The sequence below is a fragment of the Eucalyptus grandis genome, chromosome 4 (assembly GCF_016545825.1).
Source record: "Eucalyptus grandis isolate ANBG69807.140 chromosome 4, ASM1654582v1, whole genome shotgun sequence".
Lineage (NCBI taxonomy): Eukaryota > Viridiplantae > Streptophyta > Magnoliopsida > Myrtales > Myrtaceae > Eucalyptus > Eucalyptus grandis.
In genome coordinates, this window is record NC_052615.1 from 5,033,125 (window position 1) to 5,059,185 (window position 26,061).

General features: G+C 39.8%; 1 protein-coding gene across 1 annotated transcript; it reads left to right on the forward strand.

Annotated features, from left to right (window-relative positions):
* Positions 1–24,706: 24,706 nt before the first annotated feature.
* LOC120292460 (probable LRR receptor-like serine/threonine-protein kinase At3g47570) lies at positions 24,707–25,802 on the forward strand. The gene is made up of 2 exons (XM_039310647.1): positions 24,707–25,268; positions 25,402–25,802. The coding sequence occupies exons 1-2, from the start codon at positions 24,707–24,709 to the stop codon at positions 25,800–25,802; spliced, it is 963 nt and encodes a 320-aa protein (XP_039166581.1).
* Positions 25,803–26,061: the final 259 nt, after the last annotated feature.

The following is a 26,061-nucleotide window of genomic DNA, read 5'->3' on the forward strand; positions in this document are numbered from 1 at the left end:
AGCTCTAAAGAATTCTAGAAAGCAAGTGCTTGAAGGCGGATGACGATAGCATAAAACAATGCAAGGATTAAACAAATAGGAAATAATTCAGAATGCCTAAAACTGAAAAAACAGTGTGCAAATTACTGATCAAAACCATAAATTATGTCGGTGCGGAGTCGAATTGAATTGCTTGTCAAGATATCTATGGATTCCTTAGTCATCCCATTTTTTCCCGAAGGCACTCGGGCCATCAACCATGACAATTTTCTAGACGCATCCACAAAGGTTCCACATCATTCAACATGGCATTACATAGAACTTTGTCCAATACTCATTCTCCTTCAAAGCCGGCTCGGTTGTACCCAAGTTCAACAACTTGGACATGGAACCATATGCTATATCCCAAACATGACTGCGAGTGTGTTCAATTGTCGCAAAATGACACTTCCAATTACTATCTTGACCTAAGAGAACCCCAGCAAGTTCAACGGTTGGTCGGGCATGAATGGATCACCATGACGCTGGAGCGGCCTTCGTTTGCTCTGCTCGCTCGAGCCGAGCTCGAGCAGCCGGCGCTCGCTGCTCGCTCGCTCGAGCCGAGCCCGAGCAGCAGCGAAGCTGCGCTTCGCGCTCGCTCGCCCAGATCTCGAGCGAGCGGACGAGCCGCTGTCGCAGTCGGGGAGCAACGCTCGCCCGGATCTGCGAGAGTCGCTCGAGCAAGCGGCTCGCGAGATCTGGGCAAGCGCTGCCTCGAGCGAGCCCTAACACTCGAGCTCTCGCCGAAGTGAAGACAATCGGTGAAGGAGGAGCGGTGACGACGTTTACTGGGTGAAGGAGCGGCGGGGCTGTCGAGACGGGCGCGGAGAAGACGATGGAATTCTCTCGCTCGCGGGAGGAGGCGCTCGTCGCGGGAGGAGACGCTCGTCGCGGGGAGACGCTCGTCGCGAGGTCGGAGGAGGAGAAGCTCGTCGCTCGTCGCAGTCGCCGGAGGAGAAGCTCTTCGCCCGTCGCTCGTCGCTTGTTGCGGGTCGCGGGAGGAAGCTCGTCGCGGGGGGTGAGGAAGCCTGTTCGAGCACGATCGAAGAAAAAAAAGGAACACAATTTTGTTCATTTTTGTTTCGATTTGTGTTTTGAAACAAGTGTTGGAGAAATCTTTCAGAATATTTTGAAGCGACAAAACATTTCTATCGGTCTAAGTCCTGGATATCGATAGTTAAAGTCTCAAGATTTTATAGTCTCAAGACTTTGTTATCTCAAGACTCAAGACTCAAGACTCAAGACTCAAGACTCAAAGTTATTCTCACCGACAGTCTTTCTAATCCGGTGTTGAAGGAAATCCAAAGTCGAGGTTTATGATTGAGGATTTGATCCTATCCTCCGGGATAGATTCTTTGGTTGGATAATCATTTCGGATTCTTTATATCTTATCTAAGAACGATTGAAGATCCGATGGTCGACAAAATAATCTTGGATTATTCTATTCTTGGAAACCGAGATCCCGATTGTATGGGCGAACAGATTGATGGGCTATCATCGATTCCTTATATAGCTCGGATGATCTTCTTGATTGATTCCGTCCAACGGGTAGATTGGAGGAATTCCTTTGGTAAGTGCCAACGGCTATGATGGCATGAAGGAGTATAAAAGGAAGACGTTCTAGTTGTTTTAAGAGTGTGATCGATAGAAAAATTCCAGTCGAAGATCCTTTGATTATTAGTTGAGACTTGAGCGAAATTGTATGCGAGAGTGTTTATACTTGGTGACGCCTTGAGCAAGTGTGGTAGATCATCTACACCTAGAAATCAAGGAAGATCAACATTGTAACAACTCTTTGATCATAGTGGAATCCAGCCAATCGGCTGTCAGTGCAGAAGAGTGGACGTAGGCTTGAATCAAGTCGAACCACTATAAAGCGAGTGTTCAATTCTCTCTTTCCCTTACTCGTCTTGTGATTGAATTTTCAACTGTTGCAAAGTCTCTAATTGTTTAAATATCGTGCAAACATCGAGAAATTTTTTGTGTATACCTATTCACCCCCTCTAGGTACTCGTACTAGCTATCTCAATTGGTATCGAGCTGTGTGTTCTTACTTTGTTTGAAGTGTTTTACTTGAGTAAAAGATCCATGGCTAGTATGCTAGCACCGGGGCGATGGAGGGGCAAAGCAATACCAGACCTCCCTACTTCGATGGAAAGGATTACAACATCGGAAGAACAAGATGAAAGCTTTCCTACGATCAAAGGATCCTCGGAATGGGACGTAGTGGAAAAAGGAATCACTCCGCTGCTGCATCAAACACTTGAAAGAGGAAAAGAAACCGTTGAAACCAGCGGAATGTCTCAAGAAGAAATAAACAAGAGACAAGCACTCGATGCTAAAGCAATTTATTCTTTATATTGTGCTTTGTCACCAACTGAATATAACAGAATATCTTCTTGTGTCACAGCAAAAGAAGTCTGCAGGACGGGTTACATATCACTTATGAAGGAACAGATCGAGTGAAGGAGACCAGAATTAACATTCTTCTTGGTCAATATGAATCCTTCAAAATGAAACCAGGAGAATCTATAAGCGACATGTTTAGTCGTTTTCTGAGATATTGTCAATGGTCTTGAGAACCAAGGACAAAAATTTCTGATCCCATGAAGGTGAACAAGCTTCTACGTGGACTCTCCAAGGATTGGAATCATATAAAGACTTCAATAAGAGAGACGCAAAGAATCATGCCATTATCGTAGACGGCGATTGGAACTCTTGATCTTACGAAGTGGAACGAATTAATGAAGACGAAGATCCAAGAGGTAAGAAATCTATTGCACCTTTGAAATCAAATGATGATTCGATGATGCAGATTCGAAGATGATATGAATGATGAGGAGCTCGCCCTCATGATAAGAAGATTCAGAAAACGAATAGAAAAGGCGAAGGTTTATCCCAAAGAAACAAAGTTCTCGAGACAGCGAGACCAAGTCCCGGTGATGATGAGGAACCAAACAAAGAAGTAGTTTGCTTCGAATGTAAAAAGAAGGGACACATCAGACCCAAGCTGTCCTCTTCGAAAAAGAAAAGAGGAAAAGCTGAGAAATTTCGAAAAGCTCTTAAAGCCGAAAACTGGAGCGATACGAGTGTGAAGAGAGTGATGAGGAATATGCCAACCTGTGTCTAATGGCGCAATCGGACTCGGACTCGGATCGGACTCGGACAGTGAATTTGAGGTAAGTAATTATAAAATCCTGTCAAAGTCTCTAAATATATTAATGAGTTATGTTTTAGTCTTAAGACTTCTCTTAAAAGGATTTCCGAACTTAAAAAGGAAAACTCAGTTTTAAAACAAAAGGAAATCATTTTAGAAGAAAAGGTAAAAATTTAGACTTGAATGTTTCTACTCTTAAAGAGAGTGAAGACAATCTTTCAAAAGAAAATGCTTTCTTAAAAACTGATTTATCAAATATTTCAAAGAAATTTTCAATAGGGTCCGAAAAACTTGAAAAAGTTCTTTCAATCCAAAGACCTTACTTTAATAAGTCGGGTCTAGGTATGACAGAAGAAACAATCCATTTGATTGATTTTCCGAAAGTAAAAGAAAGAATTAAGAAAAGACCATCGAGAGAGGCTTATAAAAATCATTTCAAAAGAGTTTTTGTAAAGCCTGTAGGTCGAAATGCTTTAAGGTGTTCTAAGTGTAACAGTCGGGATCATTTTGAAAAAGAGTGTCCTATGGTTTGGAAGCTTGTGAAGAGAGTATGGCCTAATAATGCTTATCCTACTAACACGAAAGGACCCAAGAAAATTTGGGTACCAAAGAAAGCTTGAGACTTTTTTTGAATGCGGAGTCTCTGTCAAAAAGAAGGTAAAGTGGTATCTTGACAGCGGATGCTCAAGACACATGACGGGGAGACTCGAGTGTTTCATAAAGCTTATTAAAGTGAATGGTGGAAAAGTTTCATTCGGAGGAAATAGCAAAGGAAGTATTGTGGGATTCGGAATTGCGAAAATTGGAAATCTCACAATAAGCAATGTCTCTCTAGTGGAAGGACTCAACTACAATCTACTCAAGCATTAGCCAATTGTGTGATACTGGTTACAAGATCTTCTTTCAAGAAGGCATTTGTTCTGGAATTAGCAAAGATTCGACTCGAGTCTTTCATGGGTCGAAGGCATGGAAACATCTACCTCCTTGATGTAAAGCCAAATGAAGAACAATGCTTAATTTCAATTCAAGATGAAGCAATTCTATGGCATAGAAAGCTTGGCCATATCAACAAAAAGCAATTAGCCAAAATCTCTTCAAAGCAGCTTGTTCGAAATCTACCTAAACTGCCATACCAAAAGTCGACTTATGTACTCCATGCATTCTCGGGAAAGCGGTAAGAAATTCATTTAAACAAATAAATCATGTATCTACTAATCATGTAATACGGTTGCTTCATATGGATCTCTTCGGACCAACAAGAACCCGAGCATTGGAGGTAAGAAATATTGTCTAGTAATTGTAGATGATTACTCTCGTTTTACGGGTATATTTTCTAGCAAACAAATCGAAACCTTTTCGTACTTTGAAAAGTTTGCTAAAAAGGTTCAAAATGAAAAAGGATGTGCTATTTCTAGTATAAGAACAGATCATGGAAGTGAATTTGAAAATCAAGATTTTACGAGATTCGTGATAAATCTGGTGTTAATCACATGTTCTCCTCTCCGTATACTCGAGCAAAATGGAGTTGTGGAAAGAAAGAATAGATCTCTTCAAGAAATGGCTAGAACACTTTTAATTGAAAGTAAAATTTCTTCACGATTTTGAAATGAAGAAAGCATTTCAATCGCTTGCTATATTATAAATAGAGTCTTTTTAAGACCTATTCTTGATAAAACCCCTATGAATTGTTCAAAGGTAAGAAGCCTATTGTTTCATACTTTCATGTGTTCGGTTGCAAATGCTTTATTTTGAAAAATGCAAATGATCGAGTTGGTAAGTTTGAAGAAAGATCGAGATGAAGGCATCTTCCTTGGATATTCTACATCAAGCAAAGCCTACGAGAGTCTACAACAAAAAAAGCCGATCAGTGGAAGAATCAATGAATGTCAAATTCCAAGACTCGGTGCAAGATGAATCCAGCCGGACTCGGTACGATGAGGCGAATCCGCTCTAGATCTTCAAATGTCTACATCTCAAGAAGCATCTCAGATTCTCGGGAAGTTCATCATCAAGACGCTCATGAAGAATCAAATAAAGAAAGAGATCATCAACCCGGCAACCGGAAACACAAATCCAGTCATCCCAAAGATCTTATTATTGGCGAACTTAATGAAGGAATCCGCACTGAGATCAAAAAGGCATGAAGAATCTAGTCTTTGTGGCTCTCATCTACGAAATTGAACCAAAAAGCATAGAAGAAGCTTTATCGATGAAAGCTGGATCGAAGCTATGCAAGAAGAGCTTAGACAGGTTCAACATCAATGATGTCCGGGAATTGACATCTAAACCAAAAGGTAAAACTGTTATTGGAACCAAATGGGTATTCGGGAACAAAATGAACGAAAAGGAAAAGTCGTACGAAACAAAGCAAGGCTCGTGGCCAAAGGGTATACGCAAGAAGAAGGAATAGACTATGACGAGACTTACGCACCCGTTGCAAGGTTAGAAGCTATTCGTCTATTACTTGCGTTTGCTTGTTACAAAAATTTCAGGTTATTCCAAATGGACGTCAAAAGTGCTTTCCTAAATGGATTTATCCATGAGGAAGTTTATGTGGAACAACCGCCTGGATTTGAAGACCCAAAGAAGCCGGACTCGTCTTGGGAAAAAGGCTGTATGGTCTAAAGCAAGCACCTCGAGCTTGGTATGACAGATTAAGTAAGTTCTTATTACAAAATGGTTTTGTCAAAGGTAAAGTAGACACTACTTTGTTTATCAAAAAGGAAAACAAAAACTTTTTACTTGTTCAAATATATGTTGATGACATTATTTTTGGATCTTCTAATGAAAGTCTTTGCAAGAAATTTTCTAAGTCTATGCGGGATGAATTTGAAATGAGTATGATGGGAGAATTAACATTCTTTCTTGGACTCCAAGTGAAACAAATGAAGGAAGGAACTTTCATCCATCAAGAAAAATATGCGAATGATCTTGTCAAAAGGTTTGGATTGGAAAAATGCAAAAAGATCGACATACCAATGTCATGTTCTCGGAAGATAGACAAGGATGAAGAAGGGAAGAAAGTAGATCAAAAGCTGTACGGAAGCATGATCGGTTCACTTCTTTATCTTACCGCTTCTAGACACGATATTTTGTTTAGTGTTTGTATCTGTGCTAGGTTTCAATCGGATCCTAGAGAATCACATCTCGGTGCCGTGAAACGAATTATCAAATACGTTGCTTCATCTTCAAGCATCGGTCTTTGGTATCCAAAGGGGAGACTTTAATCTTCTAGGATACTCGGATGCGAGATCGGCGGTTGCGGGAATCGATAGAAAGAGCACTTACGGAACTTGTCAACTACTTGGAAACAGAACGGTGTCTTGGTTTTCGAGGAAACAAAGCACGTAGCTCTTTCAACGACGAAGCGAGTATGTAGCTCTTGGAAGCTGCTGTTCGCAAATTCTATGGATAAAACAACAGCTACAAGACTTTGGCATTGAAGACTCATGCACGAAATCGGATGTGACAACACCGGTGCTATAAATCTCACCAAAAATCCAATCCTTCATTCAAGAGCAAAGCATATTGAGATTCGACATCACTTTATTAGAGATCATATTCAAAATGGAGAAATCTCGATTCAATTTGTTGATTCAAAAAGTCAACTAGCAGACATATTCACAAAGCCTTTGGAGAAGAATCAGTTTGACTTTATCCGCTCAAGACTCAACATTTTGAAGCTTGAAGAAGTTAAAGTCTAGAGACTCACCAACTCTAAGACTCTGATCTCTTAGACTCTAAGTCCTGAGACTCAGACATTCGTGGATAAAGACCGTAAGTTGTATTTCATCTAAAAGGTACTAATTGTCATTTAGTCACAAAGGTACGATCTTTTATTTAATAATTTTGGCAGTTATCGATTTTGAAAAGAAGTAATCGTTCACTTTCCATTGCACCGATTGAACTTCCCTTTTCAAAAACTAAGTTATATATATATATACAGTTTTTTCTTTCCCCAAATCTTCAAAACCCTAAAAAGCACTCTTCTCTCGATCTTGTTTCTACTCTTTGTTCATCGTCGAGAAAGTGGTCATTTTCTTGGGAAAGCAAGTGAAGGAATCCTCCAATAGACAAAGAAATATGTCGTCTTCGAGGAAATCATCAAGAATCGCAAACGAGGGGACCACAAAGAATGAAGAAGGGACCGACTCATTTCGATCTCACCGAGGAAGAAGACTTATCCGGTCGGCGACAAAGTCCGATTCGCTCTCCTCCACGTCATTCAGCATCTCGCCCCACAAAGTGCAAGTCATAACGGAAGAAGAGATAATCGAGGATGCCGACCCAGTAAGAGTTCAAAAGCCCTCCTTTTGTATAAACTTTATCGTGCATTGAAAAGCACGGGTACTCCATTGAACTACATAGATGACTTCCTTAAGGACAAAAATTATGGGAATGAGTATCTTTTTCGAAGAAAATGGAGGAATGGGGAATTGCCCCAAAAGGAAAAGCGAGAGGAAGCTCTTGCGAACATTCCAAGAGATCCTCGTATGCCGGGACAAAATCGATTGACGCGAATGATGATGACAAAATGTTCCTTGAATTTGAACCTAGAATGGGTGTGGCGGCAAAGGCGAAAGGAAATCGGATGGATTTGTTTAAATCCAAGGATCAAGAAAAAGTGTATTACGATCTGTTGAAAAGAGGGGTAATCAACCCTAGAAGTGTCGATTTTGACTTCGGATTCCATCAACTTGAACCTAAGAGAGAAGTTGAATTTGCTTCAACTTGAGACTTTCGCTCGACTCTGAGACGGGTATGATCATCGATTGCTTATTTCTATTCAAATCTTAGCTTTTTGGATGCGAATAGAATTTCATTCGATGTTCGAGACAAAGTCTATGTGGTAGATGTGAATATGTTGGCGAGACATAGTTGGAGTTGAACGGGGACGCTATCTCCCAATTAAAGTCTCACTGCTCGAACTACTCTGGATCTTGTCAAAGATAGGGATGTAGATAAGAAAATTATCTATTCAGAATGAACGCTATCAACATTGTGCTTCACAAGATTGTGATCAATTGTCTAAGACCTAAGTCTACTTCAAAGACTTCGTGTCTCTTTCGAAGCAAAGTTGATGTATGCGATCAACTCGGGACGGAAGTTCTCTCTCCCGCACACTATTCTTTTCCATATGTACGTAAGCGTGTCAAAAGACAAAGGACAATTGCCTTATCTGTGCAGTGACCAAGATCTTCGAGACATCCGAATATTGAACTGCCACATACTTTTTGTGTTCGACCGTGTGATAAGATGGTGGTAGGGCTGAAAATGTTGATGAAGATGCGTCTGCAAGAACTTTCTAAGGCAATGGAGAAATTCAAAGTGAAATCTCCAGTCCAGTCTGCTTCAAAAGGGAAAGGAAAGAAGGTCATTGGTGCTTCTTCGAAAAAGAGGAAAAGAACTCTTATTCTGGAGGATGAGGATGAGGATGAAGATAATGAAGATCCCACTATTCCAGCACTGACAAGAACAAAACGTTCGGTGTCTTATTCGACAGAACTTCAGCAGAGCAGAGAAGAAGAAGAACAGAGAGAGAAGGAGAAAGAAGTTGAGGAAGAAAAAGAAGAAGTAAAAGATCAGTCTGCGATAAACTGGAGAGAAAGGAAATCAAGAGATTGATCATCACTCTTCCCTTTCGATGTCCTAGAGACGGGGGAGTTAGCGAGCAAGAGAGGTCTCCACCTCATGTTTGAAGATCAAAGAAAATCTCCGGAAGACCCGGAAGAAGCTCGGGTCTCTCAATTGCCCGAAGAAGATGATACGACGATTCCAAATGCAAGACCGTTCGAAGCGCCATCGTCGCACACACACCATCCGAGAAAGCCAATGCCGTACACGGACGGATGATTCGTAGATCTTCGTAGTATCATGAATATTCTTCGGAAATGCGTAACCAGATATATATTCGGATTTGTGAAATCCAATCTTTGAAGCATCTTTGGACAAGCATCTTGAGTCTCTCTGGAAGATAAATACAAAGACCTCGCTCTACAACTTCAAGCCAATGCCAAGAGAGAAGAGGTAGCTCATCTGCGAGAAGATGCGAAGAAGCTCGAAGGAGTAGTCCAGTCCATTGGGGATTTCCAGATCGTGCGCATTCCCAGCAGACATGACTCCTTTCTCACCCTCTTTTTAATGATGACAAAAAGGGGAGAACCAATTTGAACAAACATTATTTTAAAACTTTATTTGACTTTTGTGGTTATGTTTATTTTTGAGTATGACTTGAGAACTTGAACTTGAGTGTTAGACTGAATTGGTTGTGGATTTTGATGCTTGACTGGTTGCATTTATATCAAGTATTGTTACATGGTATTACTCATGAAAGACTAACCAATTTCTTTGTGGATGCAGAGTCTGGTTGTTTATTAATCTTTATGAGTTAGCCATATTGCTTGAGAAATGTTTTTGCAGGTCAAAGTTGTTCAAATCTTCAAGAAAGTTTTGTCACCATCAAAAAGGGGGAGATTGTTGGAGAAATCTTTCGAATATTTTGAAGCCGACAAAACATTTCTATCGTCTAAGTCTGGATATCGATAGTTAAAGTCTCAAGATTTTATAGTCTCAAGACTTTGTTATCTCAAGACTCAAGACTCAAGACTCAAGACTCAAGACTCAAAGTTATTCTCACGACAGTCTTTCTAATCCAGTGTTGAAGGAAATCCAAAGTCGAGGTTTATGATTGAGGATTTGATCCTATCCTCTCAGGATAGATTCTTTGGTTGGATAATCATTTCGGATTCTTTATATCTTATCTAAGAACGATTGAAGATCCGATGGTCGACAAAATAATCTTGGATTATTCTATTCTTGGAAACCGAGATCCCGATTGTATGGGCGAACAGATTGATGGGCTATCATCGATTCCTTATATAGCTCGGATGATCTTCTTGATTGATTCCGTCCAACGGGTAGATTGGAGGAATTCCTTTGGTAAGTGCCAACGGCTATGATGGCATGAAGGAGTATAAAAGGAAGACGTTCTAGTTGTTTTAAGAGTGTGATCGATAGAAAAATTCCGAGTACGAAGATCCTTTGATTATTAGTTGAGGCGAGCGAAATTGTATGCGAGAGTGTTTATACTTGGTGACGCCTTGAGCAAGTGTGGTAGATCATCTACACCTAGAAATCAAGGAAGATCAACATTGTAACAACTCTTTGATCATAGTGGAATCCAGCCAATCGGCTGTCAGTGCAGAAGAGTGGACGTAGGCTTGAATCAAGCTGAACCACTATAAAGCGAGTGTTCAATTCTCTCTTTCCCTTACTCGAGTCTTGTGATTGAATTTTCAACTGTTGCAAAGTCTCTAATTGTTTAAATATCGTGCAAACATCGAGAAATTTTTTGTGTATACCTATTCACCCCCCTCTAGGTACTCGTACTAGCTATCTCAACAAGAAACAAGTTTTTTTTGTTTCTTGTTTCTGTTTCTTTTGTGTTCGGGAACAAAAGAACAAAAAGGAAAGAAAACGCACACAAACGCGTTTTGTTCCTTTTTGTTCCCAGTGAACAAAAGAACAGAAATTTGTTCCAGGAACAGAAACAAATTGCAACCATGCGAGGCCCTTATTAACGTTACGAATAAAGAAATTTACTATTTCCGTAGGTATATTTATTATTTCTTGTGAAAAAAATTACAAACCATAGGAATAAAAAAAGTTATGATCAATATCTCGAAAACACCAAACTGGTATATTTATGGAAAATTTATCAAAAACTAATTTTTTATCCATAAAAAAATTCAAATTAGTAAACACATGACAAATTAACTCAAAATTAAATCTCAAACTGGTATATTTATGACAAATTTATCTTATATTAATTTCCGTCAAATTAGAAGTTACATCATATTATGAATTGATATGAAAATTAGTTAGTGGGTAAATTACTATAATCCGACCCACCTTATGACTTGTATTTTTTGCTTAAATCTCACCTACCTTAGGACCTATATAATCTAAGCTATAAGAAAGATGATAAATTTGGCCTCTAGAGATGAAATTATTGTAGCCAAATTTATAAGTTGGTTGCAAGAAATATGCTTCTAGCTACCAATATTAGTTTGATTGGCTTCCTCTCACGATCTTTAGACATGTCTCCTTGTGGTTTCTTTCATTTGCCATTAGGAGGCTTCTCCCGTTTGTCCCTTCGATCATGAATAACTTCGTCTTCCCCCTTTTGTCATGGTGGTGATATGCTTCCCCACCTTTTCCCTGAACTTAGAAGAGTCAGGCTAATGGAGATCAATCAAAGTCTAAACCGTGGCTAGAGCCTTGGATAGCTCTTGCACTCCTTGCTATTGCAACTCCAACCTCATCCAAGATGTGAGCCCATTCATGAATGTGAATGGAGCATTAAACTCACTTATATTCGGAATCTCCAACACGAGCTTAGTAAAGTCCTATACATACTCACAAACATTACCCTTCTACATGAGATGGCATAACTTAATCCGCCCTTCATCCTTAGCAAACTCTAAGAAGAACTGGTCCCCAAAGATGATAACCAACACGACCCAATACTTGATCATCTTGGCACCCCACCTTTCAGTGTCTCAACTACGTCGCCACCAAAGCATGACAACATCAGATAAGTACATGACAGCAACCCATACTTGTGTCTCGTCCTTGATTTCCATGGTACTGAAGTATCACTTCACGCCCCATATGAAGTTCTCCACCTCATTGGTAGACTTATCACCCTTGAACTCCTTTGGCCTTTGAACATCCACCTCTAGACTTGGCATTATGGTGAACATTTCACTCAACACAACCCTCTTGAAAGCCCTAAGTTCCCCTTTTTACCATCTCCAACTCCTCTAAAAGTTCATTTATAATGTACTCGAGAGCAACATTCCTCTCATGCACTTGGCTGGCAAGATGATTCAAAGCCGCTAAGAAATGATTGCGAAGCGTCTCCCCAACCTTGTTGATAAGCTTTTTCAAATCCTTGAAAGTATCCTTCTATTCGCACATGACCACCATAATCTTAGTGAGATTATCCTCGAACGAGAATGTGATATCTATCGATTGAGTCCCCTTGGCATGAAACTACTTATCTTGAGCCTTGTCTCCAATAATAGCAATAGCAGTAACAACCAATTTCAACATTCTCTTGACCACTTGGTGTGTGACATCCTGAATTTCCATTTCTGTTTTCAATTTAATGAATCGGGCTTTTCAACGACGCACCTATAGTGCTATTCTCTGAGCCAATCACTCATGAGATAACTAGATTATCTGGGGAAATCATTAAGAGATTTTAACGCAATAGACTTGAGAATTCGACCAGAAAATGACTGCTCTACCGTGCTAATCTGCAAGGGTCATTACGGCACAATTAAAAATCGATCAGAGACCGGAGATAGGTCGACTCGATAAATGTGTATGATTAAGTGTGGGTGATTCTACCTAATTTCAAAATTCTTGTCGATCGGCATTAGACCGATTTTTTGTCATTTTGGGTACCTTATGTCCGTAACTAAAACATCGAGATTTTTACGACAACCAAGAGTCACCAATGTGTCGAAGATGTACAATGTAGCTCGAAAATAATCGACCATGGGTCAATTGCACTAAAAATTCCTAAGAGCTACTCATTAGGCTAAGTCACGCTAAAATCACGTTCGATTGAAATTAACCGAGAAATTGAACCCAATTTTAGAAATTGAAAATTTTGTCATGTCACGATTTATTTTAGCAATATCGACTCATCCTCCGAAGAATTTTCGGCGATTCCGGAATTTTTACGGAAAATCGATTCAGACGATTTGGAAAATAACATAAATTTGGATGGGCTAAATCGAAATGATTTTTGGCCTCCTTATTGAGCTACTTGGCGAATGGAACTTGCAGAAATTGTATGGGCCGTTTCTTCAACAAAATTGGGTGTCAAATTAGGGAATTTCGTTAAGGAATTGAAATCCAAAATTTGAAATTCGGAGCTTTGTAGAGGGGGCTGGATTTTTAGCATCAAAATTGGATTAATTGGTGGAATTTATTCTAGAAAGTATTAGGGGACAAGCAATTAAGTGGTTGGATAATCTTGTTGACTTTGCCCCTTTCTAGTTCAATCTTCTCGGGCAAGCTGGCCTCGCTGACTCCATCTCCATCGGTTGCTGCTTTACTTTTCATTTTCTCCTTCATTTCATCCACCGAATTTCCCTCTCTCTGCACGCGTCTTTTCCCCCTCCAATTCGCTGCCTTCTCCCACCGAGTTTGCTGCTCCACGTCTATGCTGCAGCTGCTACTCGTTCAATGACCACGCGTCTCCACCAGTCAACCTAGCAAAACCGGTGTTGACTCCTCTGCCAAGCCCGAAGTTGCTCCGTTATTTCCTGTTCTCTCCACCGTCAACCCCAGCAGCGACGCTAGCCCACGATTCCTCTCCATCTCTGCTTCGTTTTCCCTGCGTCTTTGCCAGCCCATGTCAGCCCACTTTCCCACCGAGACAACTTCACGTTCTGCCCTCTCTACCGCTCGATCATCACCCCCACCGAGTCAACAACCCAGCGAGATTTCCCCCATGGTTGACTCCGCTTGTCCCACTTCCATCTTCCATTTACTCGACCGAAGCAGCTCCTCTCGGCCTTGAGTTTCGGCCCAGCAGCTTCTTCCCGACCAGCCCAGCAGACGAGCCCATTTGAAGCCCACATCTTCAGCCCGGTTCTGCAGCCAAGCCAAGCCCTCATCTCAGCTGCAGAAGCCAAGGCCGAAGCTCAGCCTTGCTGAGCTGTGTTGGGTCGGTTTTAGCCTGGTCCGAGCCTCCATTGGTGTCGCCGCTTCGGAGTTTATCGGCTGCCGTCGTGCCGCCGTCGTGGTGAACCGGTTTTCGCACTAAACTCTACTTAGTAGACTAATGACGTTTAAGGAGTGTTTAGTTTAAGTTAATTAGGGATTAGGTGGTTAGTTAGAACGGATTAGTGATTTAATCGTTCGATATTGCATGTTAGGTGGTTAGAGTAGTGTTGTAATTAGCAAGTAGATAAGCCGTATTATTTAGACGGGATGTGAGGAGTCGTGGTCTACCACCTGGATAAGAAGTAGGATAAGAGCATGCCGACGATGGAAGGAAGAGGAACATCTTATAAGAAGAGAAGGCTTGGCTTTAGATAAGTTCGGAAATTTTCCGGGCCTGTCTCGGCTTTTAATTAGGCTTTTCCGGCCTAAGTGTGCATTTTTGCTATTTATTGGTATTTATTAATTAATTTTTGTAATTATTTAATTAATTATTATTTTATGGAAATTATACCAGGATAGTCGGTGACCAGAATTTTATGCCGATCGCAATGGTATGGTTTGTTTACTTAATTGAGTGCTATTTTGTGTAATTTGAGTGTGATTTGTAATTTTGGGTATTTATCCCAAAATTTATTAATTTCGGCAATTAATTAGAAAATATCGGGCGTCGGTTTACAACATCAAAAATGCTCTTATAGACTATATTAAATAGTGGGATTTTCCAAAAGAAATATATTATATTTGTTGCTCAGGCCGACCGTGTACCCACACACGGTTATTTTAATTGGGTATTTTTAACACGAAGAAAATAAGTCAAGACATTATTTTAATTGAGGAATTTAAGAGCAAAGCACAATGTCCTTGGCCGTGATTGAATAATCATGTGCTGGTTAAGAGAATTCGTCCCCCGCTGTGTGTTGAGTGAACGATGCTTTTATGTGGAAGTCGTCTTGAGGTAGACGTTGTTGTGCTCGATGGGACGAGACAACGCCTAGTTGTGTGACGGATGGATCCACTATGTGATAGATAAATCCACTGTGTGACGACTAGATCGTGCTTGTGTGGCTGTAATCAATTAAAACGTATGATAGGTCGTGCTTGTGTGACTGTGATCAATTAGAGTGAATTATTGAATGAGTTAAACACGTCGGATTATGGGACGAAATTGTGTGGCACGGAATGGAACGTGTCATAGCGATTTGATCTTATAATCGGGACCTCTATGGTAGACTTGATGGATGGATTGATTGATTGAGAAGTGGTGATTGACGGAGATGTGATTGGAGGCACTCCATTGAATTGAATGTTATTACTGCACTTATGTGTTATATGAATTATACTGACGTGCAGGAGGGAACTGAGGCGAGGTAAGTCTCAATGGTTGTGATTGTAAGGTTAGGACACCTCTAGGTGTATTACCCTCCTAATCGGGGTTTAGAGCGTGAACTCGCTTAGATTTATATCTCACCCCGTCGTGGGCTTTAACTTTTTAGGACCGTAGGGTGGAGGACCTGGAGCCAAGCTGAGGAGATCTGAGGTGTGAGTCAGATAGGACAATTTCTTTTGAGAGCTAATCTTTTGAAGTTTTTTGGTTGTTGACTTTTGTACATGACTCAGTATGTTTATAAAAATATGTTTTGTTTGTGAATATGTTGTCCTACTTTTCTATTCCGAGATGGTTACTGTCAGGGGATTTATTATTCACTTATGCATGTGTAATAAAATGAAAGGGTCGGTGACTCGTCTTGGGAAGTCGCAAAATTTTATCGACCACCGAAGGATGGGCACGCGCTCGAGGATCGGGGCGTGACATGGTATGCACCACCAACTCTCTCACTCACATTGTGTACAACTTATCTTGATATCATTTGTCATGGGCCAACACTTGAGATTACATGTATCACTTAGGCTTCCTTCAACTCATTCGCCCCTTCTTGTAGTTGCTACCTAAGCTTAGCCTTCCATCGCTCACTTATTCACTTGGCCCACCTAGGATCATAGAGAGAAACTCAAAAGAGAGAAGTCTTTTGGGAGAGAATGTTTTATTACGACATAAGGATACCTGGAATGCCAAAACTTGGCACAAATCAACATTTAAGTGCCAAAAGTTAGGAAAGTGACACTTAAATGCCAAAATCGAAGCAAAATAGATTAGTTAAGTGTCAGCGGCAAGAAAATCTAGTCAAAATGCTTATGTGACAATTTTTCGGCGAGCCTAATGCAAAACGATGTCGTTTTGCATGTTAATGTGGCTAGACAGTGCCAAAGCGACATCGTTTTGGTGTTGATGTGATAATTAATTAATATAAAAAATTAATTAAATGAAATTCAAAACCAAATTTAAAAAAGGGAAGGGAGGAGGAAGATGAACAGGTGCAGCCGCCGCCTGTTCATCTTCCTCCTCCCTTCCCTTTTTTAAATTTGGTTTTGAATTTGATTTAATTAATTTTTATATTAAAATTTTAATTATGCCAAAACGGCGTCATTTTTGTGTTTATTTGGTGAGTTAGCCTTCCGGTGAGTCACGTAAACAAGAAAAGTTAATAAAAAATTGCCACGTAAGATTTTGGGCGGGATTCGTCAGATATGGCACTCAAATGTCTTATTTTTCAAAAAAAAAAAAAAAAATATCACTTAAGTGGTACTTTTGTAATTTTTGACACTTAAATGTCCTATTGTGCCAAGTTTTGACACTTGGGGTGTTCTTTTGCCACTCTATTACTCTTATTGTGTTGGACTTGTGGGATGATACAAATGAAGGGGAAATTATGCCTATATGTACATAAGTCCTTCTAATTACAACCGTGAATCTCCCCTTAATCTAATGGTGGATCCAATTTCCCTATCTACCGTTGACCTTTTTAAATAGTAGTATTCTCCAAAATATAAGTATACGTTTCCAATATTGTCCTAGGAATATTTGATAATACTTCAAAATCCTAGACCTCTAGAAGCTTTAAAGCATGTTCGGTCATCTAGGCCGTGTACTTAGCCTCTCTCTCTCTCTCTCTCTCTCTCTCTCTCTCTCTCTCTTCTTGCCTTCTCAAAATAAATCCAAATGTTGCACTCCATTGTTCTTCTTTTTTATTTTTATTTTCCAAAATTCCCCTTTTTTAGAATATTAGAATCTAACCCCCTTAAAAAATTCGAATAACGGAGATACTTTTGTTTCATATCTTTCTCTAGCTCTCATGTCACTTGTCTTTCACTATGATTTTGTCATTGCCCCTTCACATAAAGAATGGTGGCATGCCTCAATACTTGGCCTTGCAACCTTTAAGTAATGTTTTCTTGAATTTTGTAGGGTCCTATAATGAATGACATTATTCGGTCTGGGAGTATACTTTTGCAGCATAAATACATGGAAAGCGTTGGGTACTCTTGCTAGGACACGTGGTAAAGCAAGTTGGTAAGACACATCTCCGATTTCCATGTAGCGCGAATTCAAATTGGAATGTCTTAATTTTGTTTATAGATTAACTTGAAAAAAAAAATCCATGAGCATAATTAATATGAAGGCCATGAAATTTTGAATGTAAAATGGACATTCGTCACATTGTTCGAGAGATGACTAACATTATAAATTCTTTGTAGCATAATAGAGGTGAAATGGAGGAAGGCAAACTTATTACTATTGTTTGCGTTAAATTAATGTCTCGAGTTTGAATTCGGATAACAATTTGTTATACCGAATTTTATTGAGGAAGATTTTCCCAAGCGAATTACAAATTGGATGAAGAAGTCTTTCTTATTGGATTTTCTTTCGGACGTGCAAAATAAGTAAGGAAACAAAAGAATGAAGTTAACCTATCACTACAAGACAAAAGAGGAAATAAAAAATAAAGATATAGCAAAGGTTTTCTTTTATTTTTTGTGCAGAAGCCTTGTTACGTTGAAGACTAAAGTTGGTGGGCCCAGGTCAAGAGGTTGCTGAGGAGAAGGATGCCGCAGTATTATGGGCAAAACTTCAGGTACTCTATGTGAAGAAAGGTTTGAACAATCCACCTATACATGTTGAATAGGATGTTTCAATTTAGATATACTGAAGGTACGTCTATTAAAATTTACCTAAATGAATTTAATAAACTCATGATGGATTTGAAGAACGTCAGTAAGATACTTGATGATGAAGAACATGTCATAATGTTGTTAGCCTCTTTACCAAAGTCATGGAAGTGTTTTACCAATTCACTGTTGCAGGAGTGTACTACAATTACCTCAAAAGAGGTAAAATCCGCATTCTTCTCTAAGGAGTGGCAACAAAAGTTGCGAGATGACGGTCTGGCACAAGGAGTAGTACAAGCATTGACGATTCATGGTAAAGAATAACATTGAGGGCCTAGTAGCAGTAAAAGTAAAAGTAGATCGAAATCACATCATAGAAAGTCCAAGGGATACGTGAAGTGCTTTGAGTGTTACGAGGAGGGACACATCAGGAGAGATTGTCCAAAGCAGAAGAATACATATGATAGATGTAGAAGTTGCAACAAGCAGTGTGGCAAACGTTGTCAAAAGGAGCACTAGTGATGCAGAAGTTGTTTTATGTGTAACTACTACTTCGTCAGGAGACGAATGGATGCTAGATTCATGGTGTTCTTATCATATGACATCTTATAAGAACTGATTTACTACTTACCAGACAACATATGGTGGTAAAGTTATTTCAGGGAATAATGCAGTCTGTAAGGTTGTTGGGATAGGGACAATTCGAATTTGGATACACGATGAGGTGATGCACACATTGACAAATGTAAGGTATACCAGAGCTCAAGAATAATCTGATTTCTCTGGGGACACTTGATGACATCAGTTGTAAGTATACCGCTGAAGGTGGAGTACTGAAGATCTCTCGAGGGGCCATGATAGTGATAAAGGGGAAGAAATTGAATAATTAATGGAATACAATACACGGAAACGACAAAATCTTGCAATTTATATTAACGTGCAAACTCCAAAGAGATAAACGAGAAATAATAAAGACATCGTATATTTACGTGGTTTAGTTCAAGTATCGGTACCTACGTCCATGGGGAGAGTTATCAGCAAATAATCCACTATAATTGGAGAATCAGAGTTTATAATTACTCACACGCTCAAGTGTTTCCTACACCTAGATTTAAGCCCAAATTCAAAGTGTTTATAAATAAACAACTCATTTAGACATAAACTCACGTCATAAAATTACCACGCATTCAAGCTTAAAACAAAAGACTCTACATACGCCGAAAACAAGAACTCCAGCGCCTATTTTTTTTCTTGGTCCACGTGTGTACTGCTTCACGTTCTCCTTTTTCTTGATCGTGTGAATGGCTCCTCTCTCAAGCGGCGCTCTCTAGATGTGCTGCTTCTTCTACTTTTTAGGGCTTCACGTCACTTTCTAGCTAAAAGTAACGCATTTAATATGTGTGTGTGCCCAAGGTCAACAATTTGACTTGGGCCCACCAACTTTAGGCTTCAACATAACAAGGCTTCTGCACAAGGAAGAAAAGAAAACCTTTGCTATATCTTTATTTTTTATTTCCTCTTTTGTCTTGTAGTGATAGGTTAAATTCCTTCACTTGTTTCCTTACTTATTTTGCATGTCCAAAAGAAAATCCAATAAGAAAGACTTCTTCATCTAATTTGTAATCCGCTTGGAAAATCTTCCTTAATAAAATTCGGTTTAACAAATTGTTATCCGAATTCAAATTCGAGACATTAATTTAAAAATTCTCCATCTTAACTTGATGTTTGAAGCTAAATCATAGTGATCATCATCTATGCTACTCTCCCAATGCCCTAATGGGCACTCACTTTCCACAGACGCTAATAAAGTTCAAGCAAAGCTTGAGCTTCACTAAAAGAACAGACTTAGTCATAATGTCTGCTGGATTATCTACTGTAACAGTCTTTTTAACAATAACATTACCTTTAATTAAGACGTCTTGGATGAAGTGGTACCTGATATTAATATACTTCGTTTGCTCGTGATAAACTGGATTATACGCCAAATATATCGCACATTGGTTATCACAGTGTATATCCACACTTTTTTGTTCTAACCCAAAGTCTAAGAGTAAACTTTGTAACCATATCGCCTCCTTCGCTATAAAGGTTAATGCCATGTACTTTGTCTCAGTCGAAGATAAGGCAATGTGATCTTGTAAGGACGCTTTCCAACTAACTGCACCACCTGCTAGCATAAACACGTACTCTGCTAAAGATCTGCAATCATCCAAGTCACCGGTGTGATCCGAATCCACAAAACCAGTGGTCACATTGCCATTGTCGTTCCTTCGGTACACTATACCCATGTCTATTGTCCCCTTCAAATATCTGAGAATCCACTTTATAGCTTCCCAATGAGCTTTACTAGGATGCTTCATATAGTGACTAACCACGCTCACAGCTTATGAAATATTAAGTCTAGTGCACACCATAGCATACATAGTACTACTCACGGCACTAGAATAAGGAACACGGGACATATGCTCCTCCTCCTCCTCCTCCTCAATCTGCGGTGATAATTTATCTGAAAGTTTTAGGACACATAAGCCTCCTAGTTGGGACCAAAATAAGGGTCGAAATCAAGGATGTCACATACTCTCTCTCTCTCTCTCTCTCTCTCTCTCTCTCTCTCTCTCTCTCTCTCTCTCTCTCTCTCTCTCTCTCTGCACGTAAATCAACGGTAAGAAATTGGGGAGAAACCCTTTGCATTGGGTTTCCACACTCTGTATGATAAAATTTATTAAGTTTTCTCTTCTCCCGTTTTTATATATTTATTCTAATTTACCCAAATGCAAATTTACAGGGAATATATATGAGCGGAGATCTTTTGCTTAAAAATGATAGTTGATTATCATTTATCATCCATATCTATAAGTATTTCAAACTAGCATACGCCAGTGATGAGCACATGTTCTTGACTACTATCAATTTACTTAAGTCCAAATAAAATTCCCCTGCTTCTTTTTTTCCTTTGACTTGTATGATGCTCATTAAGACGAATTGCAATTAATGAGCTATTGGAAATCTAATTCAACAAACGCTGGGTTTTGTAATGTGACTAGGAACGACAGCTCTCCATCAGCTTAGTCAAAGCACAAAATAATTGGATGTCACGAATTGCTCTCTTCCTAGAGCTATGTTCAGTCAGATAGAGGCAACATTGTCGCTTTGGTGGGCTATGTTCAGTCAGATAGAGGCAACACTATTGCTTTGGTGGGTGAACAAGGTGATGTAACTTTCAAGTTTGGCCTTCTAGAATGCAGCAATATGAGGATATATATTAATGCTCAATGTGCATAGTAGGTACTATCCTTATATGCCTCAATATAATTAGTCTCACTTAATTCCAATCAAGTAACCTGTGTTTATTAGATTTCTCTAGTGGGTGCAGGTGCAAATTCTTCTGCGCTACTCTTTATGAGACTTGCTATTTTCATTAATTCGTGAGGAAAAAATATAAGGTAATCCCAGAACATATATGTGCAATTAGGTCCCTGAATATTTTTTTGGGCGATTGGGCTCTCAAGTCATATACTCTCTTTTTTTCCTTAAATGAAAATGTCGATGTGGCCGTGAAGAAATTATTGTGAAGTGCTACAATGGCATCCTATTTGGAAAATAGAGAAAAGTTTAAAAATAATATAATTTAGAATGAGTGTGTTCCAAAATTTGGAAAATAAGAAATCCAGAGGAAAGGAAAATGAAATACGTAATAGGAGTGTTGGAGAAGAAGCCACTGTCTTGGTAGTGGGGTGACATCCTAGCTCCCGCATTAAATGATCACTTTCTCAGGGGGATAATTTAAAGTATTACCGATGGACTCAAGTCAAAAAAGCGATTGACTTGAAGTCAATATCCCAACCATCGAGCTTCCGCCAATTTTCCACTCGACTACTGTGATTGATCCAACCCGTAAAACAGGCTCAAACCAAAAGTAAAATATAAGCAAGACTCCCCTGTTTTCCACTCAACTGCTATGATTGATCCAACCCGTAAAATGGGCTCAACCCAAAGTAAATATGAGCAAGACTTTTGCCCCATCATGCCCTGATTTTCCACGTTATTGATTCAACCATAAAACGGGTTCAATCCAAAAGTAAATATAAGCAAGACTCACCCCTCCCCCCCTAAACAAGATTGACTGGATTAGTCATCCTGACTTGAAGCGGGTTGAACTTAAAGGATCAACCATATAGGATTTTTACTATGATTTTTATGTATTATCATTACGGGGTATTGAGCGAAAACCAATGGATGGTTTGGAACATTGGCTACCGAGTCAATATCATTTACTTGTAACGGTCTGGAGGAAAAAGTAGTGCAACTTCTCAATCGTGTTGAGTCCTTGTGACGGTCTAGAGGAAAAAGTAGTGCAACTTCTCAATCGTGTTGAGTGCTTGTGACGGTCTAGAGGAAAAAGTAGTGCAACTTCTCGATCGTGTTGAGTGCTTGAGCCGAGGTCAGGGGGTTTGACAATTGATAGATGCTCATTCGCCATCGTTTTGGCTTTGTCTGCAACATGGAAAAAGGAAAACCCAAAAGGCTCCTCAAAATGCTCTCCATCAGACTCCACCCCTCTTTATAAATCTCTTCACATTTTGCATTAGCACTCGCCACAGCTCTCGTTTCCTTTTACGATCCCTCCTTTCATATCTACTCACTTCTACTCGAGCTATGGAGCTAGCGCACTTCATATTTGCGCAGTTACAGCCGTGCTGTTTCCTTCTCTCACTTGTGCTTGCGTCATGCCTTGCCCTAGTCTCCTCCACCACAAATGAAACCAACAAACTCGCACTCCTCGCATTTAAGGCTACAGTCAACGACCCTTACGGGGTGCTTGACTCATGGAACGACACCATTGGATTTTGCCATTGGTACGGTGTCACGTGCGGCCGAAGACACCAGAGGGTCACCGTCCTGAACTTGAAGTCATTAGGACTCTCAGGTTCCATCTCTCCTCATATCGGAAACCTAAGCTTCTTGAGTGAAATTTATCTCCAAAACAATAGTCTCGTTGGAGAAATCCCCCTGCAAGTCGGGCGATTGCACCGCCTACGTTGGCTACAGCTAAACAACAATTCACTAGCCGGAGAAATTTCTAGAAATGTGTCAGGTTGCTCAAAACTTGTAGCCCTCAGCATTGCGAACAACCAACTAACTGGAGTAATTCCCATGGAACTCGGTTCATTGTCGAAGCTACAATATTTGTCTTTGTATAAAAATGCATTATATGGGAATTTGCCTTCCTCCTTTGGAAACTTGTCTTCATTGCAAGTTCTTGAACTCGGGCTAATTAACTTGAGCGGGAGCATTCCCAAAGGTCTAGGCCGCCTGACAAATTTAAAAGTTATCTCTTTGCTAGAAAACAGATTGTCCGGCAAAATTCCATCCTCAATGCTCAATCTTTCTTCTCTAATTTGGTTTGACGTTGCACTTAACCAGATGCAGGGGAGTCTTCCTACAAACTTAGGCTTGACGCTTCCAAATATTCAATATTTTAGCATCGCCCAAAACCAATTTGAGGGACCAATTCCTCCCTCAATGTCCAATTGGACCAAGCTAGGGCTTTTTCAATCCGGACGAAACAAGCTTTCAGGGAAAGTGCCTTCTTTCGGAAATATGCCTAAGCTTCGGCATTTTTCCATCTTTGATAACCACCTAGGAAGTGGAAAATCTGAAGACTTGAGCTTCGTATGCTCGTTGACAAACTCCACAAGATTAGAGATCTTCAAAATTGGTTCGAATAGACTCGATGGGGCATTACCCAAATGCATAGGTAATTTCTCGAGCACTCTGAAGTCCTTCGGTATGAACGATAACCTAATGTTTGGTGAGATTCCCGAAGAGATTGGAAATCTAGTCAACTTACAGATTATATCTCTATGTTATAACAAGTTTTCAGGCGAGGTCCCCTCAAATATTGGGAATTTACAAAATCTAATGGTATTGCAATTGCATGGTAACAACCTGGGAGGGATCATCCCTACTTCTTTAGGAAATCTAACTAAGTTGATCGAACTAAGTCTTGATCAAAACAATTTTCATGGGCACATTCCTTCACATCTATCACAGTGTCAATCTCTCCAACAGCTTTATCTTTCTTACAATAATCTCAGTGGTGCCATACCCCCACGGCTTATAGGTCTCTCATCAATAACAATCACTCTAGCCTTGTCTCACAACCATCTGAGCGGGGTTCTACCCACAGAAGTAGGGAACTTGAGAACTCTAACCACGATGGACATCTCCAACAATATGTTGGGAGGTGAAATCCCAAATAGTTTAGGGGATTGCACTGGATTGACAACACTGAGGATGGAGGGAAACTTCTTCCACGGGTTCATTCCTCAATCAATCGGATCGTTAGGAGGCATTGAAGAACTTGACCTTTCACGAAACAATTTGTCGGGTCAGATTCCAAAATTCTTAACATTATTTCATTCCTTGAAACTTTTGAATTTGTCTTACAATAGCTTTGAAGGCATGCTACCGCGAGAAGGAGTCTTTAAGGATGCTACCATGACTTCTATTATTGGAAACAATGCCCTCTGTGGGGGATTGCCAGCATTTCACCTCCCCAAATGCACCTCCAAAAGCTCCAAGAAAAGAAAAATCCATATATTGGTAGTGTTAGCTTGTGTTATTTTTTGCATTCTCGGAATAGCTCTTACTCTGGCTTTTCTATATTTTTGTTGGTTGAAGAAGAAAGTAAAAGAACCGATTTCAACTTCCATGGAGGATTTATGGCCAAACATATCTTATCAAACACTCTTAAAAGCAACCGATGGTTTTTCTTCAATGAATTTGATCGGTGTTGGAAGCTTTGGTTCTGTCTACAAGGGGATACTTGAGGAGAATGGTACATTCGTTGCGGTGAAGGTGCTCAATTTAGTGCATCTTGGTGCTCTAAAGAGCTTCGTGGTGGAATGCGGGGCATTAAAGAACATCAAACATCGAAATCTTCTAAATATGATGACAGCTTGTTCAGGTGTTGATTATCATCGTAATGATTTTAAGGCCTTAGTTTTCAAGTACATGGAAAATGGAAGCCTCGAAAGGTGGCTACATCCAAACCCAAAACCATCTCTCAACAATGAGCCTACCCAGAAATTGAATTTCTTTCAAAGGATAAACATTGCTATTGGTGTTGCTTCCGCATTGGATTATCTTCATCACCAATGCCACATCCCAATTGTTCATTGTGATCTAAAGCCGAGCAATATCCTCTTAGATGCTGAGATGGTTGCTCATGTTGGTGACTTTGGATTGGCAAAGTTCCTTCTTGGATCATCCCCTGATACTGTGGCTAATCAGATGAGCTCAATTGGAATAAGAGGAACAATTGGTTATGTTCCACCAGGTAATCTCTCTTTCAAACCGAGAAAGTTTATCTAGGTAAAAAATGTTGTTGGGTCTAGGTTTGGTAGCTACATGATACCTCTTATGCCCATTGAACTCTATTTCACCCGCACTATGATCTATATTTGTGGCAGAATATGCAATGGGATGCGAGGTTTCAAGAGAAGGCGATGTCTATAGTTACGGCATCCTCTTATTGGAGATGTTCACAGGGTTGAGCCCCACCGATGACACATTAAGAGACAATTTTACTCTGCATAATTTTGTGGCAAAAGCTTTGCCTGAACAAGTGCTGGAAATTACAGATCACGTTCTGCTTCAAGAAAGAGAGAATCATTTAAGCCCCAATAGCCCTCAGCATTGGCTCTCTGAAAGCGATGGCATATTTCAAGAGTGCTTGTTTATAGTATATAATGTTGGAGTCGCTTGCTCCAGTGAAGTGCCTGGAAGACGGATGAGCATCAGTGGAGCTGCAAATCAGCTGCAAAAGATTAGAGAGAAACTCTTCGCAAGGGGTTTACACGGACAAAAATGAACAACAGGTTTATAGCATAAATCTTATTAGAACTTTTCTCTTCTCTCGTTGCTATACATTCTGTATTGTTTATGCAATCGCAAACGTACAGGTAAAATACATAACTGAAGATCTTTCTTTAACGATGATAGTTGTTATATTCCACCATCCGTATCTGTATATATGTTAAAATAGCATAGGGCCTGCAATACATTCTTGAGTACTGTCAATTTACTAAAACTCTGTATTGGTGATATAGCATATTAAAATGAATCCAAAT

Excerpts from the sequence above, each read along its gene's own strand:
- LOC120292460 (XM_039310647.1), top strand. The coding sequence starts at position 24,707 with ATGAATTTGATCGGTGTTGGAAGCTTTGGTTCTGTCTACAAGGGGATA. Across the intron at positions 25,269-25,401 it reads AATTGGTTATGTTCCACCAG|AATATGCAATGGGATGCGAG; the intron begins GTAATCTCTCTT and ends TATTTGTGGCAG.